The sequence below is a fragment of the Amblyraja radiata genome, chromosome 6 (genome assembly GCF_010909765.2).
Source record: "Amblyraja radiata isolate CabotCenter1 chromosome 6, sAmbRad1.1.pri, whole genome shotgun sequence".
NCBI classification, from domain to species: Eukaryota; Metazoa; Chordata; class Chondrichthyes; order Rajiformes; family Rajidae; genus Amblyraja; species Amblyraja radiata.
In genome coordinates, this window is record NC_045961.1 from 29663771 (window position 1) to 29680831 (window position 17061).

The 17061-nt window shown below is 44.7% G+C and overlaps 2 protein-coding genes across 6 annotated transcripts in view; both read right to left on the bottom strand.

Moving 5' to 3' along the window:
* The window catches only part of med17 (mediator complex subunit 17), a 28821-nt gene extending 18197 nt beyond the window's left edge, over positions 1 to 10624 (bottom strand). Inside the window, exons 1-3 of the mRNA XM_033022423.1 lie at positions 10223 to 10624; positions 2204 to 2370; positions 1018 to 1228 (exon numbers count right to left, since the gene is read on the bottom strand). Coding sequence (XP_032878314.1) covers positions 1018 to 1228; positions 2204 to 2370; positions 10223 to 10457 — 613 coding nt within the window. The 5' untranslated portion in view covers positions 10458 to 10624. The remainder of the gene's footprint in view (positions 1 to 1017; positions 1229 to 2203; positions 2371 to 10222) is intronic.
* Positions 10625 to 14624: 4000 nt separating this feature from the next.
* Positions 14625 to 17061, bottom strand: part of cep295 (centrosomal protein 295) — a 67649-nt gene continuing 65212 nt past the window's right edge. For all 5 annotated transcript variants that reach the window (XM_033022419.1, XM_033022421.1, XM_033022418.1 and 2 more), the window contains one exon: positions 14625 to 15203. In XM_033022419.1, the coding sequence (XP_032878310.1) occupies positions 15162 to 15203 (42 nt within the window). In that variant the 3' untranslated portion in view covers positions 14625 to 15161. The remainder of the gene's footprint in view (positions 15204 to 17061) is intronic.

The following is a 17061-nucleotide window of genomic DNA, read 5'->3' on the forward strand; positions in this document are numbered from 1 at the left end:
GGAGTAATGTGTCACTTTAATTTCTGTAACCAAGAAAGGATGTATTTGGTGGTACACAAAAATGCTGGAGAAACTCAGCGGGTGCAGCAGCATCTATGGAGCGAAGGAAATAGGTAACGTTTCGGGCCGTAACCCTTCCTCAGACTGATAGGGGGTGGCGGGGAGAAGGAAGGAAAAAAGGAGGAGGAAGAGCCCGAGGGCTGGGAGGAGACAGCTCGAGGGCTAAGGAAGGGGAGGAGACAGCAAGGGCTAACAAAATTGGGAGAATTCAATGTTCATGCCCGCCGGATGCAGGCTCCCCAAGCAGAATATGAGGTGCTGTTCCTCCAATTTCCAGTGTTGCTCACTCTTGCAATGGAGGAGACCCAGGACAGAGAGGTCGGATTGGGAATGGGAGGGGGAGTTGAAGCGCAGAGCCACCGGGAGGTCAGGTAGGTTCTTGCGGACCGAGCGGAGGTGTTCGGCGAAACGATCGCCCAACCTCCGCTTAGTCTCACCGATGTAGATCAGCTGACATCTAGAGCAGCGGATGCAGTAGACGAAACGATCGCCCAACCTCCGCTTAGTCTCACCGATGTAGATCAGCTGACATCTAGAGCAGCGGATGCAGTAGACGAAACGATCGCCCAACCTCCGCTTAGTCTCACCGATGTAGATCAGCTGATGTATTTGCTTTGGTCACACCATAATGTACATTCACCAACCGGATAAATTAAAAATATGTGAGGCTTTCATACAAGAAAAGATCAAACGCAAACGAGATACATTCACTATATCACACTCTTAAATTCCAATCTGAAAAGGATTGAGATTAAAGCAGAAAAGTGATTTCCTCAAAATAGAGTCTAGATGCCGCGGAAAAACTTCAAGATTAAATGTCAGTATTTAAGATTAACATTAGAAATTTCTTGATTCCAGAGAACATTTAGTTTAGGGGATTGTGAATAAATATACTCAAAGACCAAGCCTGACAGATTTTTAGACACTGGCGAAGTTAAGAACTGTCACCCTGCATACCTGCACTTCTATAACTCAAATCTCCAAGGATCTTGTCACCCACTTTTCTTAGTTTCCAGTGTTGTCGTAGTCTGAGTAGCTCTGAGTTGAAGTCTCTTTGATGTTTATGTTCCTGGTTTTCAGACACTGATTTATTTAATCTTTCTGCTCCTTTCAAGAGAATCTGAGCAGCTCCAGCGAGGGATTTCTTCTTCCCACACAGTTGCAAACCCTGATGGAAAATACACATATGGCAATCAACATGCTGGACGGAAAAAGCACTTTTACTGTAAATATCCCATAAAATCAAATGCCTGAACATTTTTCAGTTCTAATACAGCATCCGAAACATCAACATTTCATTCTCCTCAAATCGCCGAGTTCCTCCAACTGTTTGATTTTTACTCCAGATTACCACATCTGCAGGCTCATGCCCCCAGATCATTTATGCTATTTGAACAAATATTCCTGCTCAAAATTTATGAGAGAAGTGTAAGCATTTCCACAAGACGAATAAAATGAAGATAAAATGTACAATCAGTGCCGTAGGTGGCTGCTATTTGTATACATTGTGTACGCAAGCAAAGAATTTCCCTGTGCCAGGTCACATGTGACAATAAAGTATTCCTATTCCTATGGAGAAACCCAAGATTTTCAATTTCATATATCAAAAATCTAAAACGTTTCAATGCACACTATTCATGTTATGGAAACATTTCACCATATTATACATTAAAGACACAGACCATTTGCATTGATTTGACTTGGGATCCACAACTAACAAGTTACTATGTACAGAGACTCTCATATTTCACTTGGGCAGCTTACAGTCCAGTGGTATGAATAGTGATTTCACTAACTTCAAGTAACCCCGGCATTTCCTCTCTCTCTATCCCACCACCACCCAAGTCGCACCAGTTTCTCGTTTTCACAGAACAGCTAACAATGGCCTGCTTCCTTTATCATAGTTACTTTTTTGCATATCTTTCATTCGTTCTTTATCTCTCTACATTATCGTCTGTCTCTCTCATTTCCCCTTTCCCTGTCTAGTCTAAAGAAGGGTCACCAATTCCTTCTCTCCAGAGCTGCTGCCTGGCCCTCTAAGTTACTCCAACTTTTTGTGCCTATCTTCGGTTTAAACCAGTATCTGCAGTTCATTCCTACATTTAATTCCTAAATTTCATGTAGTGGATCAAAGTGCAAATACCTGTTTGGAAGGTGGTGATTCCTGAGAGACTGGGTCCAAGGTCATATACTTTTTCTCCTTGAGGACATTAAGTACATCATAAAGTACGCACATTTCTGTCAGAGTACTTCTCAAGTTATTTCTAACTGTGTCCCATGGCCACAAGGAGGGCTGAAACTTCAGCATTGCTAAAAATTAGAAAATAAAGCAGGGTTAAAAGGAAGACCTTGGATATATAGTGCCTTTCACTATCTCAAAAGTCCAAAAAATACACCAGAGTTATGAAATAAAGGTACCATGTAGTGTAGGAATGCAGCATCTGATATGCACATTAAAAAAAACAGGAAAAGAAACAGCAATTTGAACGGTTAAGCAACACTAGTTCAGGGATAAACACCAACAAAGATACATACAATCTCCTTGCTCTCTATAAAGATTGAGTGAGATGTATATATTCCCGAGACAACTAAACAACATATGTGCTCACTGTACTGAACTTTATCATTGGTTTTATTATGTTTGAACTCTTGGATTAGAATACGGAACAATCTTCTGATTAATCTTACAACTAGACTAAACTAATGATAATCTGGGGGACTGCGCTTCCGGGACAGTGGTGTGCAATGTTGGAGCCCCACAGGGAACAGTTTTGGCCCCATTCCTCTTCACCCAGTAAACCAAAGATAGGCTACTCCTGCAAAATGCAATGGGCTGACGTGTAGTACGCTATGGAGGGGATCATGGGCATTTTTCCACGCCCATTTTAGTAACCTGAGCCTACCTGACCCGACCCGACTCGCAGTGTAATCAATGTTGAGGGGCAACAGTTTGTGTGGGTTAGATTAATAAATCTGTCAGTTCATACTTCTTGTCAACAATAAAATTCTGGTAATTGTCTTTTTTAATGTTTTTTAAATCATTTATTTTTAAATGGTTCACAAGCAGTGTTTGAGTTGATTTTGTAGTAACCGGAACCGACCCGACTCGCAGGGTGATTGACATTGCGGGGGAAGTTTTTGTGCGTGATATAGGGTTAGATTCATAATTCTGTTAGTTCATAATTCTGTTAATTCTTGTTAAAGAATAAAATGTTTATAAACACACATACATGAAAATTATATAAATGTATATAATCATATAACACACACAATTATATTTCTTCTGATCCAATAATGAACTTTATTTCAGACTAGACAAGGGACATTAAATAAGAAACATTGTAAATAAGAAACATTGTAAACCTCCCCGCAACTTCACACACACTAGGCCTTATCCCCCCCGGCACTCCCTCGCCTGCCCCCTCACAACAATGTCTCCCCCCCTCCTATGCCCCTCTCCTCGCTGCCGCGCACTCCTTCTCCCCGCTGCCCCGGATCCCGCACTCCTTCTCCCCGCTGCCCCGGACCCCGCACTCCGCTGCCCCGCACTCTCTCTCCCCTCTGCCCCGCACTCCTTCTCCCCGGACCCCGCACTCCACTGCCCCGCACTCTCTCTCCCCGCTGCCCCGGACCCCGCACTCCGCTGCCCCGCACTCTCTCTCCCCTCTGCCCCGCACTCCTTCTCCCCGCTGCCCCGGACCCCGCACTCCTTCTCCCCGCTGCCCCGCACTCTCTCCCCGCTGCCCCGCACTCCTTCTCCCCGCTGCCCCGGACCCCGCACTCCTTCTCCCCGCTGCCCCGGACCCCGCACTCCTTCTCCCCGCTGCCCCGGACCCCGCACTCCTTCTCCCCGCTGCCCCGGACCCCGCACTCTCTCTCCCCGCTGCCCCGCACTCTCTCTCCCCGCTGCCCCGCACTCCTTCTCCCCGCTGCCCCGCACTCCCTCTCCCCGCTGCCCCGCACTCCTTCTCCCCGCTGCCCCGCACTCTCTCTCCTCGCTGCCCCGGGCCCCGCACTCTCTCTCCCCGCTGCCCCGCACTCCTTCTCCCCGCTGCCCCGCACGCCTTCTACCCGCTGCCCCGCACTCTCTCTCCTCGCTGCCCCGCACTCCTTCTCCCCGCTGCCCCGCACGCCTTCTCCCCGCTGCCCCGCACTCTCTCTCCTCGCTGCCCCGGGCCCCGCACTCTCTCTCCTCGCTGCCCCGGGGCCCGCACTCCTTCTCCCCGCTGCCCCGCACTCTCTCTCCTCGCTGCCCCGGGCCCCGCACTCTCTCTCCCTGCTGCCCCGCACTCTCTCTCCTCGCTACCCCGGGCCGCGCACTCCTTCTCCCCGCTGCCCCGGGCCCCGCACTCTCTCTCCCCGCTGCCCCGGGCCCCGCACTCTCTCTCCCCGCTGCCCTGCACTCCTTCTCCCCGCTGCCCCGGGCCCCGCACTTCTTCTCCCCGCTGCGGATCCAATCTTTGGCCGGAAGCAAGAGGGCGGAGCAAAATGGCGGAACAAGATGGCGGGGGCAGGTTGCTAAAATGGGTCATAAAATCGCCCATGAATCCGCCGATGAGCGTACAACACGTTTTCGTGAGAGTAACCCATCTTGCTCTGCTATAAGATCTTTGCAGTACTCTGCAGACTTCAAATATAAGTCTGACACATGCCACATACAGAAATATTCAGATGACACAGCGATTGTGGCATGTGTAATGAATGGACATGAGGAGGAATACAGGGACTTGGCCAGTGCTTTCTGTGCCTGGAGTAAAGAGATCTGTCTCATCCTGAATACAACCAAGACCAAAGAGATGGTTGTTAACTTTGGCAGGTCCAAGCTCCCCCTTCAGCCAATTAACACTGCAGGGGTGGACATTGAGGTGGTGCAGACATACAAATATCTGGGAGTGCACCTTGATAACAAACTGGACTGGTCAGTCAACACCGATGCCCTCTACAAAAAAGGACAGAGCAGACTCTTTTTCTTCTGGCATCACATCACTGGCATCACATCACTCCAGTCCTCAAACAACTTCACTGGCTTCCCATCTCCCACCGGATCACCTACAAAATCCTGATCCTCACCTACAAAGCCCTCCACCATCTGGCCCCCCCATATCTCACTGACCTCCTCTCCCCCTACCAACCCTCACGGTCCCTCAGATCCACATCAGCCAGCCTCCTCTCCATCCACAAGTCCAACCTCCGCAGTTTTGGGGACAGAGCCTTCTCCAGGGCAGCTCCCAGGCTCTGGAATTCCCTCCCCCAACTGATCCGCAATTCCGTGTCCCTCACCATCTTCCAGTCCCGCCTCAAGACCCATCTCTTCACCTCTGCCTATCCTTAGCCCCACGTCTCCCTCCCTTTTCATCTGTGCATTAATTACCTCATATTGTGTTTTGAATTGAATTCTGTCTTTACTTTGTGTACTAGTCATGTCTCTACTATTTATTTCATTCCCCTTACATGTTTTTCCTCTACCTGCTAAATTTTTGTACGGTGTCGTTGAGACTCTTGAAAGGCGCCCATAAATAAAATGTATTATTATTATTATTATTCTGAAGGCTCAGATCCTTCAATGTGCGCAATGACATGCTGTACTTGTTTTACCATACTGTGGTTGCAAGTGTCATTTTCTACGCTGTTGTATGCTGGGGCAACAACATCAGTGCTAAAAACAGCAAGAAGTTGGCCAAGCTGGTAAAACGAGCTAGCTCAGTGCTGGGGGGGAGAGTGGACTGTGGGAGATGTGCTTGAGAGGCATATGAGGAGCAAGTTGCAGGCCATCCTCGACAATTCCGGACACCCCCTCCATGAAATTCTGGAGGGTCAAAAGAGCACACGGCTCTTCTCCCTGCGCTGTAGAACGGAACGGTTCAGATCTTTCACCCCTGCAGCCATTAGATTTTATAATACTGACCGCTAGGCTGTAGGGGGATGCATTTTTGCATTTTTAATAGTTAATTATTGGGTCTTTTTACGTATTTATTGCTTTCAGGTATTGTCCATATTGTATTTTATGTATTTTTTGTCTGCTTTCGTTCTGAATGTGTGGGTTTGTTGGCTGTTGGCTTCTGGACATCTGAATTTCCCTGAGGGGATCAATAAAGTATTTATTATTATTATTATAATCTAGAGTTTGGAAGGATGAGAGGGCATCTTATTGAAACATTTAAGATTATTAAGGGTTTGGACACGCTAGAGGCAGGAAACATGTTCCTGATGTTGGGGGAGTCCAGAACCAGGGCCCACAGTTTAAGAATAAGGAGTAAGCCATTTAGAACGGAGACGAGGAAACACTTTTTCTCACAGAGAGTTGTGAGTCTGTGGAATTCTCTGCCTCAGAGGAGGCCGGTTCTCTGGATACTTTCAAGATAGAGCTAGATAGGGCTCTTAAAGATGGTGGAGTCAGGGGATATGGGGAGAAGGCAGGAACGGGGTACTGATTGGGGATGATTAGCCATGATCACATTGAATGGCGATGCTGGCTCGAAGGGCCGAATGGCCTACTCCTGCATCTATTGTCTATTGTCTATAATAGAACATTTTGGCACAAAAAACATATTTGGGCATTCCAGTCTGCCTGGACTTTTCTTAAGTTAATCACAAAGCCCAATCCAACTCTTTAACACGGCCCACCCTTTTAATTTACAACATTCAGTAGATGAAGCTCAGTATACATGAAATCCTGATGCACTACGAGCAATTTCAGGTGCCACCTTTTGTTCAAATGATATATCACTGAATCAAAGTCCGAAGGCCCTTCAGCACATCATGTCTAAGCCGGCCATTGACTACTCATCTACATCAATCCTGTTTTTCAACACTTGCGATCAAGCGCTCACCTGGGTACATAAATGTATCCTGGTGGAGACCAGGGCTGTGGAGTCGATACCCAGAACACGCGACTCATTGATTTCTTGTGTATTCGACTCCGAGCCTTGGTATAATAATTCTAAATCTGCTATGATGACATTACACAAGATGTCATTTCATAAGAACTACATGAATCATCAGGTTGCCTTTTAAACCCATGTCAAAGTTTTGAGTCTAATGGTTGTAGCTATGCTCGTGTGGCTTTTTTTATTGTTTATTCTTGAAAATACAAAGAAATTCATTATAATAAAAGGAGAAAAAAAATACATATAGGACTATGACAAAATTTAAATTCCATTGAATTAAATAAAAATTATAAAAGCACTACTCCAAAATTTATCAAACCAAGGACACAGGTATGAGCTATATGGCTCCTCTGAGGGAGGGCTATATGTATGTATTTATGTATGTACTTAATCTATGAACCATTGTTGTATAACATTAGTACCTCCACCAATGTAAAGCACTTTTTTTAAATGTGCTATAGAAATGAAAGTGACTTGACTTGACTGAATTATGACAAAAAAAAATTCTCAAGTGCAATGGAAATTAAAACTAAATGCTAAAGTTTGCAACAAAAGTACATACCTAAAATTTATTAATCACTTATCCTTAGGAAGCCCTTAAATCTAATTAACCGCATTTCCCGACAATGAAGACGCACCTGCGTCTTGAATTGCTAAAAAGGCTGGCGGGACATAGAATTCCTCACGCTCAAAAACAAACAAATAAATAAATAAATAAGGAGAGAAACAATTCAATTTGCCGAAGGCTTCCAGATCTCCTCCATTCTGAATGACTGAATGGGTGAGGGATGGAGGGTGACGGCAGGTGGAGAGATGGTGGGAAAAACGGGAGCACACCGTGACAAGGTGAATCAGTTGTGATCTTATTGAATGACAATACTAGTTCAAGGGACCAATTGAGGTTACTCACGCTGACACAGGGATAAGCTCCACTGCCCGCTGTCCTGTTATCCATCGCCCGCTGACCCGCTCCGCTCTACAATCTGTGCTCTTGAAAGGCACGGATCGAGCAGTGAATGCCGTGCAGTGTCACCGAACGCAGCTAGTGAGGCCTTGTCCTGCTCCCGGCAGCAATCGGAATTTAAGGATTCGCGGGAAGCGGCTGACATGAGGAGGCCGGCGAGGTATTCAGACGGAGAGCACTGCCAGAGGTGAGCGAGCTGGCAGAAGGCACTGAGGTGGCGGCCGGTTACGCTGTCCGGTCCCGGCGGCCGCTCGCAGCCACACGAGCTACTTCCTTCCCCGGCCATAATGCGGTGGCTCCGCGCCTGGAGCGCCGAGCGAGTGAGTTGCTGGCATGATCCCCGACCTCCTCCTTCTCAACCCTCCTGCCTGTGCTGACCCGGGCCAGACTCCCCACACACTGTGAAAGGAACTCTTCCCCCCCCCCCAGCGGCACTGTCCTTTTACAGCCGCTTCCCATCAGCTGCCAGCAATGAGGGATAGACTTGGCTATCGTTCTTGATGTTGCTGTACTGAGAGATAGCCGAGGCTATCTTTCTTGGCTAACAACCTAACCTTTGGCCACCAAGCCACAGGTAAATTTTCGTGCCTTATTTTTGCGTAAAAAATAGCGTCTTCATTGCCGGGAAATACGGTAATTATTTTCAGTACGGAGAACAGTCCCTCCATGCTGACCTGAGTGGGTGGTGTGGCTGTTACTATCACAGCTGCAAATTTTACTATACCTGGATAAGTAGGGATGACTTATTGTACTGTAAGTTTAGATGAGCGATCATATTTCTCAAATTCTTTTAAACCACCAAGAAAATCTTGCTTAAATTTCATTAGTTTAACAACAAAAGGCTGCCTTCGCACGTTTAAACAGGAACACTTTGCTCTCGACGGTTCAATTTTATCTAAATATTTCGCAAAATCTGACGCTTCATCATTTGAAGAGGATGAGAAGGATTTGGTATTCCCACCTTCATTTTGTGGTTCTTACTTTTCAGGTAGTAGCCCTTTTTATCCGAACTGCAACAACTTTTTCCGATTTACGTAGTGTCTGAAATTAATGCTGAGGTCGGAATCGGATCGGGACTTTTTTACTAACTCCGACTCCAGCAGCGCCAAAATTGTTCTGACTCCGACTCAACGACTCCAAAAGCCCTGGTGGAGACCCTGTCTCATTCCAGATTACAACCAACTTCTTGTTGGAAAAAATTCTCTCATCTTCTTATCTAGAAACATAAGATCTGCTTTTGTACCTTAATCTGGTTCACCCTCAGCTTTCTCTGCTGCCAGGGTGAGATCCAATGCAAAACTGGAAGAACAATATCTCCTATTCTGCCCATGTAATCTACAACCAAAATGTAGAAAATAATTTTCCAACTTCAGGTATTCCTTACCTCTTGTGTTCCTCCCTCTCTGTTCTTCCCATCCACCTCTGGTCCTCCCATTGTTGTTCCCTTTCCCATACCTCCAGGCCTCATCACCCATCTTCATCCCCCTCCTCCTGGTTACATCCACCCACATATTCCCCTTCTCCCATCTGTTGCATCTACCCTTTATCTCTCCCTTGGATTGTTCCCCTTATCAGTTTAGCATTATCAAGCTCTGCTAGTACTGAGAGGCGTTGTGTCCCCACTCATCGCCCGAAATGTTGCCTATTTCCTTCGCTCCATAGATGCTGCCTCACCCGCTGAGTTTTCCAGCATTTTTGCCTACATAGCATCTATGGAGCAAAGGAAATAGGCAACATTTCGGGCCGAAACCATTCTTCAGTGTTACTGATTGGGGATGATCAGCCATGATCACATTGAATGGCGGTGCTGGCTTGAAGGACGGAATGGCCTCCTCGTGCACCTATTGTCTATACACTAAATAAGGTATACACTACACAATTGTAATCACATATTGTCTTTCCGCTGACTGTAGTGTATAGCACGCAACAAAAGGCTTTTCACTGTACATCTGTAGTGTGCATTTTGTCAAATCTAGTGTACTGCATTCTGTGTTAAGAACGTAATTGTGGAAATCATCTGTACATCTGTACAGTGCGAATAGCTCGATTGTAATCATGTATTGGCTTTCCTGTCTGGTTAGCATGCAACAAAATGCTTTCACTGTGCCTCGGTACATGTGACAATAAACTAAACTCAAACTCAGTGACCAGTGGGGCTCTGCCCCATTAGAGATTAGTGGCTGCGTCTGCCCTTAAGCTGTGCTGAGTGAGGCACAACAGCCGCTTGAATGGGAACAAAGCGAGGAAGGAGGCAGGTGAAGAGCTCTACGATCGCACCACCAGCGAGTAGTGAGTGTGGGTGGGGGCTCACCGTCATCGTCGTCGCTGTTCTGCTGCCGCTGCGCCCACTCCTCCCCGCCCGGGGCCTGGGCCTCCTCGCCCTCCGAGTCGCTGCGGTTAAAGTCGATTTTCTGCGCTAACTTGGCCAGGTTCTCCGACATGGAGAGCGGCTGCAAGTAGGCCTCGGTGCCATCCAGAGCGACCTCCTGCACCTGATTCTCGCAGGCCGCCTCGATGCTGATGGTGACGGGCGGGCCGGCCGCCATGTCGGCTCCTCTCCCCTGCTCTCCGACCCAAGATACTAGAGTAGCGCACTACAGCCTTTTCATCGAGTGATCTATCTTGCTCCTCTAGTATCTTTGGCTCCGACCGCGGCGTCAACTTAACCGTGTGATCCGCCCCTCGGTGCAGACCACAGCGCTGGAGCTGCTCCTCAGTCTGGCGCAGGAAGGAACTGCAGATGAGATAGATGCTAGTTGTTACCAAAGATACTAGAGGAGCTCTCCTCTATAATCTTTGGTTGTTACACCGAAGATGCGGGAGTAAACTCAACGGGACAGGCAGCATCTTCGGCTGTCATAAGTTATGGTGAGAAGGTAGGAGAATAGGGTTAGGAGGGACAGATAGATCAGCTATGATTGAATGGTGGAGTAGTAGACTTGATGGGCCGAATGGCCTAATTCTACTCATCACCTATGATCTGATGAGCATCTCTGGAGAGAAGGAGGTTCGCACATCCAGGTATTTTCCGCCAGAGGAGAGAAGAGGAAATGACCGGGGTGAAAAAGCAGTGCAGGAAGGAATTGCAATTGCTGGTTTTTGCACCGAAGATAGACACAGAGTGTTGGAGTAACTCAGCGGGTCAGGCACCATCTCTGGGTGTAAAGGATGGGTGGGTGATGTTTCGGGTCGGATCCCTTCTTCAGACTGTGGGAATCAGAGGTGGTGCAGTGAGGGATGGTCTCACAGCACTCCCGTTGGGGTGAGGAGGAGAACGTCTTCAAAGTAGGCATACTTGCCCGACCCGCTGAGCTACTCCAGTACTTTGTGTCGGAGTTCGGAGAGACCTACTCTTACTGCTTTCCCTATGTGATTCCCACACTGAAATGTCACTCATTCTTTATTTTCAGGTATGCTGCCTGACTCGCTGAGTTACTCCAGTACTTTGTGCCCATCTTGGGTGAAAAGCTAATTGATTCTGGGAATAGAATCAAAGATGGGAAAGTTGATCTGTTCGATGCATTCGGCTACATCTACAACTGCAATTTCTCGTGGTCTTGGGCAGAGCAGGTACAGAAGAAAGCTGAGATGCAAGCAGATAGTATGCCACCTGCAGTGCATCTGTATTAGTTGGTAAGAGCCATTAGTCTCCCAAAGAAGTAGAGGCGTGGGTGTTGTGTTTTGACGGTAGCGTCCACGTGCTTAGTCCACAACAAATTGTTAGAGATATTTACTTAGGAACCTGCTATCCATTTCCACCTCTGCACCATTGAAGCATGCACACCACCTCATTTTCTGAAGTTGATAACTAGCTCCGTCACCTAGCTGATATTGAGGGAAAGTTTGTTGTCTTGACTGTGTAACTAAGCTCTCCATCCCGTACGGTCTTGTCCTTGTTCTGGTGTCATCAGTAAATTTGTAGATGGAGTTAGAGCCGAATTTGGCTGGCTAGGCCTGAAAGTATAGGAATATACTGAGGACTGAGAATGTATCCTGGCAATGGATTGCTGTTGAGAATGTGATGTTGGCTCCTCAAAATTCCCACAAAACCCAGCTGGCTTTATGAGAAGACACAAACTAGTGTCCCTATTGACACTAATAGACCTGCTACATGTCTGAATCCCTATTCTAAGGGACACATCAACAAAATGTGATAACACCTTTTAACAATGGTGCCTGAACAACTTAACATTTCCAAGGTAGGCAAACACGCTAGAGAAACTCAGGGGGCGAGGCAGCATCTATGGGGCGAAGGAAATAGGCAACGTTTCGGGCCGAACCTTCTTCAGAATGTTCTTCAACATCTCCAATATTTTGTTTCATTTAAAGTCCATGCTATTTGTGAGTAAACTGGATTTTGTCCTATAACTGTTCTGTTTCAAACATTTTTCCATGTTGATCATTTTGACAATTTGTTATTTTCAGAACTTAAGAAAAAATGCATGAATGTAAAATTTAAGATGTCATAAACCTGAACCAAGATCAAATGGACATTTTAGTTTGTGAATTCCCCAAGGAAGGAGCCTGTAAAAAGAACACTTTTTTTGTGGGGCAAACAAATCTTCAGGCAGGCCATTCAGTGTCATATTTACCATTACCTTCTCTTTCAGTGGTTGAATGCTTCATGACCGTATCATTGACATCAAGAAAGTTGAAACCACACCGAGACTGGAGCTATGAATATGCCTTCATTTGACACCAATACAAGCAATTACAAAGAATTAATGACAAACTTGTGACAAATTAAACTCATTTTATTATTTTGACAACAATAATGATTGACAGGACATTTGCCCACAATCACATAAGAGAAAATTAACATTGAGTAGTTTAATTGTCTTGTACATAACCTATATATAGAATTTCCAATGTCATTCCACCGAAGTCATTACCCCCAGACGACTTCATTCTCATCCACATTGTTGTTTGTGATGTTTTTTTATTATATTCATGGAACCATCCAATGCCTGCACAAGATACAAAGAAGCCCAGGGATATCATGCAGTAGAAGAAGAAAACAAAGCAGTCACTGACTTTTTTTCCAATTAAGTTTCCAAAATTCCACATCTTAGAAGATTAGCAATATAAACATACACATGAAACATTGCAAAAAAAAAATCCACTGAAATTTTGAGATTAGCTTTCAGTAAGACATGTGATTATTACTCATTTACCCAGTGAAGAACATTCATGCACCTTAATGTACACTGTGGTTTGTAACATCGCCTGGGGGGTATCGCCTCAGCGCAGAGGGAGAAGAGGAGGGAAGAGACTGCAGACCTAAGACTTTTGCCTCCATCACAGTGAGGAGATGTGGGGTGGACTCACTGTGGTGGATGTTAATATGTGTTTATTGTTGTTTTTATTGTATTATATGTATGATTGCTGAAATTTCGTTCAGACTTCGGTCTGAATGACAATAAAGACCATCCATCCATCCACCCACCCACCCACCCATCCACCCACCCACCCACCCATCCACCCACCCACCCACCCACCCACCCATCCACCCATCCATCCATGACATTGAGGCCAAGAGCAGTTCTACAGGTGCAAATGGCTATTGCCGCTATAAATACCAGGCATGACATTCATGTTCCTGATTTTATTCTTTCAGTTACACCTTAGAATCATCTCATACTATAAACATGCTAACTTGTCACAACTATTGCAGCCACTTGTGATAGTTTGCTAATCCCAAAATGTGTAGATTGAGATCAGATGAAAATGTAAAAATTGGAACCGTAGATCTAGAATCACACCCCCACTGAATTCTAGTTTTAATAGAAATAAGATGACACCAATGACCAATTCAATCACAAGTTAAATTATTAAAAATTACTTCCAAATGTTAATGAGATAGCAAGCCTTATTTTAATATTTCATAAGCCCTCATTCACCATCACCTGCAACCTCTCCATGAGTTCACTTATCTTTTCGCTATAGCTTTTGGTGGCTTTGTGCCATAGAATGTTTCTAAATGACACCACCAGTCTAATCAAGCCAACTGCATGTACGAATCCCAAAATAATTTAAAGATACCCAGTTGTTTCCTGACCTTCGAACAATCCCTCTGCATTGAATGAATATCCCAGCTAAACTCCAAGTTAAAGATACAGGGAAATTTAATTTTCCTTGTTCTTTTTCTTGCGTTTGAGGCAGCAGAAGTCTGCAGCAGAGTGATGCCATCCGGTTCGACATCCGTAGGTTCCCGCCCTAAAAAGGGCACAGGTTGGCGCCAAACTGCGGCAATGCCGTTTGTTGTCATTGGCCTGACTGAGGTCAGATGACAGGGCTCACCATGGGGAGGTAGACAACATGAGCCCTAAAATGAAAATGTGCCCCATTTTCCTTGTGACATTCCACCATAAAAAATGAAGACACAAGAGACTGGAGACGCTGGGATCAATGTGTCCAAAATGCATTTGTTTATTTCCTTTCCCAGATGCTGCCTGACCTGACGAGTTCCTCCAGCAGTTTGTTTTTAGTATAAAACATGATGGATGAAAGTTCAATTAGAAGAAGAAAAAAAAAAAAAGGCTCTTGGTAATATCTCAATTAGGCAGGCTACAGTAGGTAGGTATGTTTTAGAAATCTGTACGATACTGAAATTGCAGTACAATTTATTTAAAAATGGCAGATATTTTCTAATTAAAAATCCTCTCACCTGGAAAGTTTGCTTTTTAAAGAATGAATTAACCCAAAGCAGTCTGCAGTCCAGCACAAATCAATTTTATTTGTGGAGTTTCAACCAAATACATTAGAGCACACTGTACAAAAGTGTTGATATTAGCTATTAATGTTATATTTGTATTTGAACAGAATGTCAATTTATAGTTGTCAATGCAATAGACACCATTACACAAATGTACTGTAACATTGCCAATGAGGTTCAAACTTGAACTCGAGGTCAAGTGCAATAAAAATGTTGACATTTATCCAGTGAGTTAGTCCAAATAACTACCTTACAGATTGTATAAAGGATGTGTAGTTTCATACAAAACAGTATTGGTCTATAAAATAAATATGAAATGCAGTTTAGAAGTGCTATACAATTAATTATATAAAATTTACAAAAATAAAAGAATTCAGTATTCTAATCTTATCAATAGATTTGTACAATGATCTGTATAGATACTCATAAACAGGGTAATTTTAATTTTTAAAAACGCTGACTACATATATTAATACAAATATGTATGTACATTTGGATGTAATTATGCATGATTGATTCACAGTTTGCTGAAGAATCATTTGCGCACTTTATTTGCTCTTAGTTTTTCCAGTGTTTTCTTTGATGGGAGGGAATGGAAAGAAAAAAAAGTTTTCAGTAAGTCTAATCCAAAATTTTAAAAACTGGTTGTAGATATAAAATTGAAAGCACACAGTTTTTATACGACGCACACATGTATACACAGACATAAAATAAATATTTTCCTAATAAAGTGGGAATTGCTCCTGGACCTCAACACATGGTGTTCTACAAATGGCCATTGTGAATTGGAAAAGGTCAGGAAGAAGTGCAATATCAGCTACCATTTTCTTAGTTGAAAGCTACCTGCTATACTGGAGCTCTCTTATTGCACAGCTTAAAGACCAGTAATCCATTCCAAAAATGGTAAATTTGGGGGTAGGCAAGACTTAGACTATGTCCAAACAATAACAAATGGAGATATCATCAGCACGGGTACACAAAATTGCTGGAGGAACTCAGCGGGTGCAGCAGCATCTATGGAGCGAAGGAAATAGGCGACGTTTCGGGCCGAAACCCTTCTTCAGACTGATAGGGGGTGGGGAAAGAAAGAAGGACAAAGGGAGGAGGAGGAGGAGCCCGAGGGCGGGCGGATGGGAGGAGACAGCTAGAGGGTGAAGGAAGGGGAGGGGGGGAGGGGACAGCACGGGCTAGCCAAATTGGGAGAATTCAATGTTGATGCCAAGGGGACGCAAGGACCCCAGACGGAATATGAGGTGCTGTTCCTCCAATTTCCGCTGTTGCTCACTCTGGCAATGGAGGAGACCCAGGACAGAGAGGTCGGATTGGGAATGGGAGGGGGAGTTGAAGTGCTGAGCCACCGGGAGGTCAGGTAGGTTATTGCAGACTGAGCGGAGGTGTTCGGCGAAACGGTCGCCCAACCTACGCTTGGTCTCACCGATGTAAATCAGTACGATCTGGTGGTGTTGATTTTGCCTCCACATATCCATTAGCATGACAACACGAAGAGCTCAAAGTCAGATTGCCCACCTCACTATCAAAACACTCTAATGGAGGCTTGAGAGCACAGGATTAGGGCTAGGGCTATCATGAATTCTGATGCTTTAGGGGTTGTCTATTTCCTCTTGGCTATCTAGAAAATTCAGTAAAATATTTCCATTTACTTTTATGATTTACCACTAATTGTTATTAAATTTCAGGACTAATCAATACTAACTTAATTTATGTTGGTGCTCTCCGGCTAATGTTAATTGTCTGTAGAATTGACATGGGATATGGCCAAAGCAAGGTGTTCTATGAATTTGGCAGCATTTAACAACGGCAAAAATTGAGTGCATGCATTGGTCCCCACTACTAACATGGTACAAACAAATAACAGATTCAATTTGCCCATTTTTAACCTATCCAGGTATTTAGGTTTGACTATTGTTGCATGACTACATTAGCATAACCTATGGAGTACAAATCCATCTTACTGGTGACCCTTGCATTATGCGGAAATGTTTACTTTCTTGGAAAACCTTGCATATCACATTTTTTTGTAACACAAAGACATACCATCTGCACAAGCATCATGACATGAGAGTTGAAAATAAAAGACAAATCCTTTGAGAGCAATTTCTTATTCTATCTCAGATTTTTTGCATGATTTGTGCATTCTGCAGGGCCTGAACTGCTGTAATTATCTAGACAGTTGTATAATGAGACAGTGGAACAGGACAGTTTGTACCACTATTAAAGAAAGCAGATCATCTCAAGGGTAATCAATTATAAACTAAATTTAGCAAAACAAAGAAAAAACAAACCCATTGGGCTTTAATAACAAAAAGGTGGAGGAGGCATGCAGAGCAAGTCACAGGACGGTTACTTATCTACAAGTTATTACAATTCCTTCAAATAGATTTTTATTTAGACAGGCTTTTTATGGATAGAGGCAG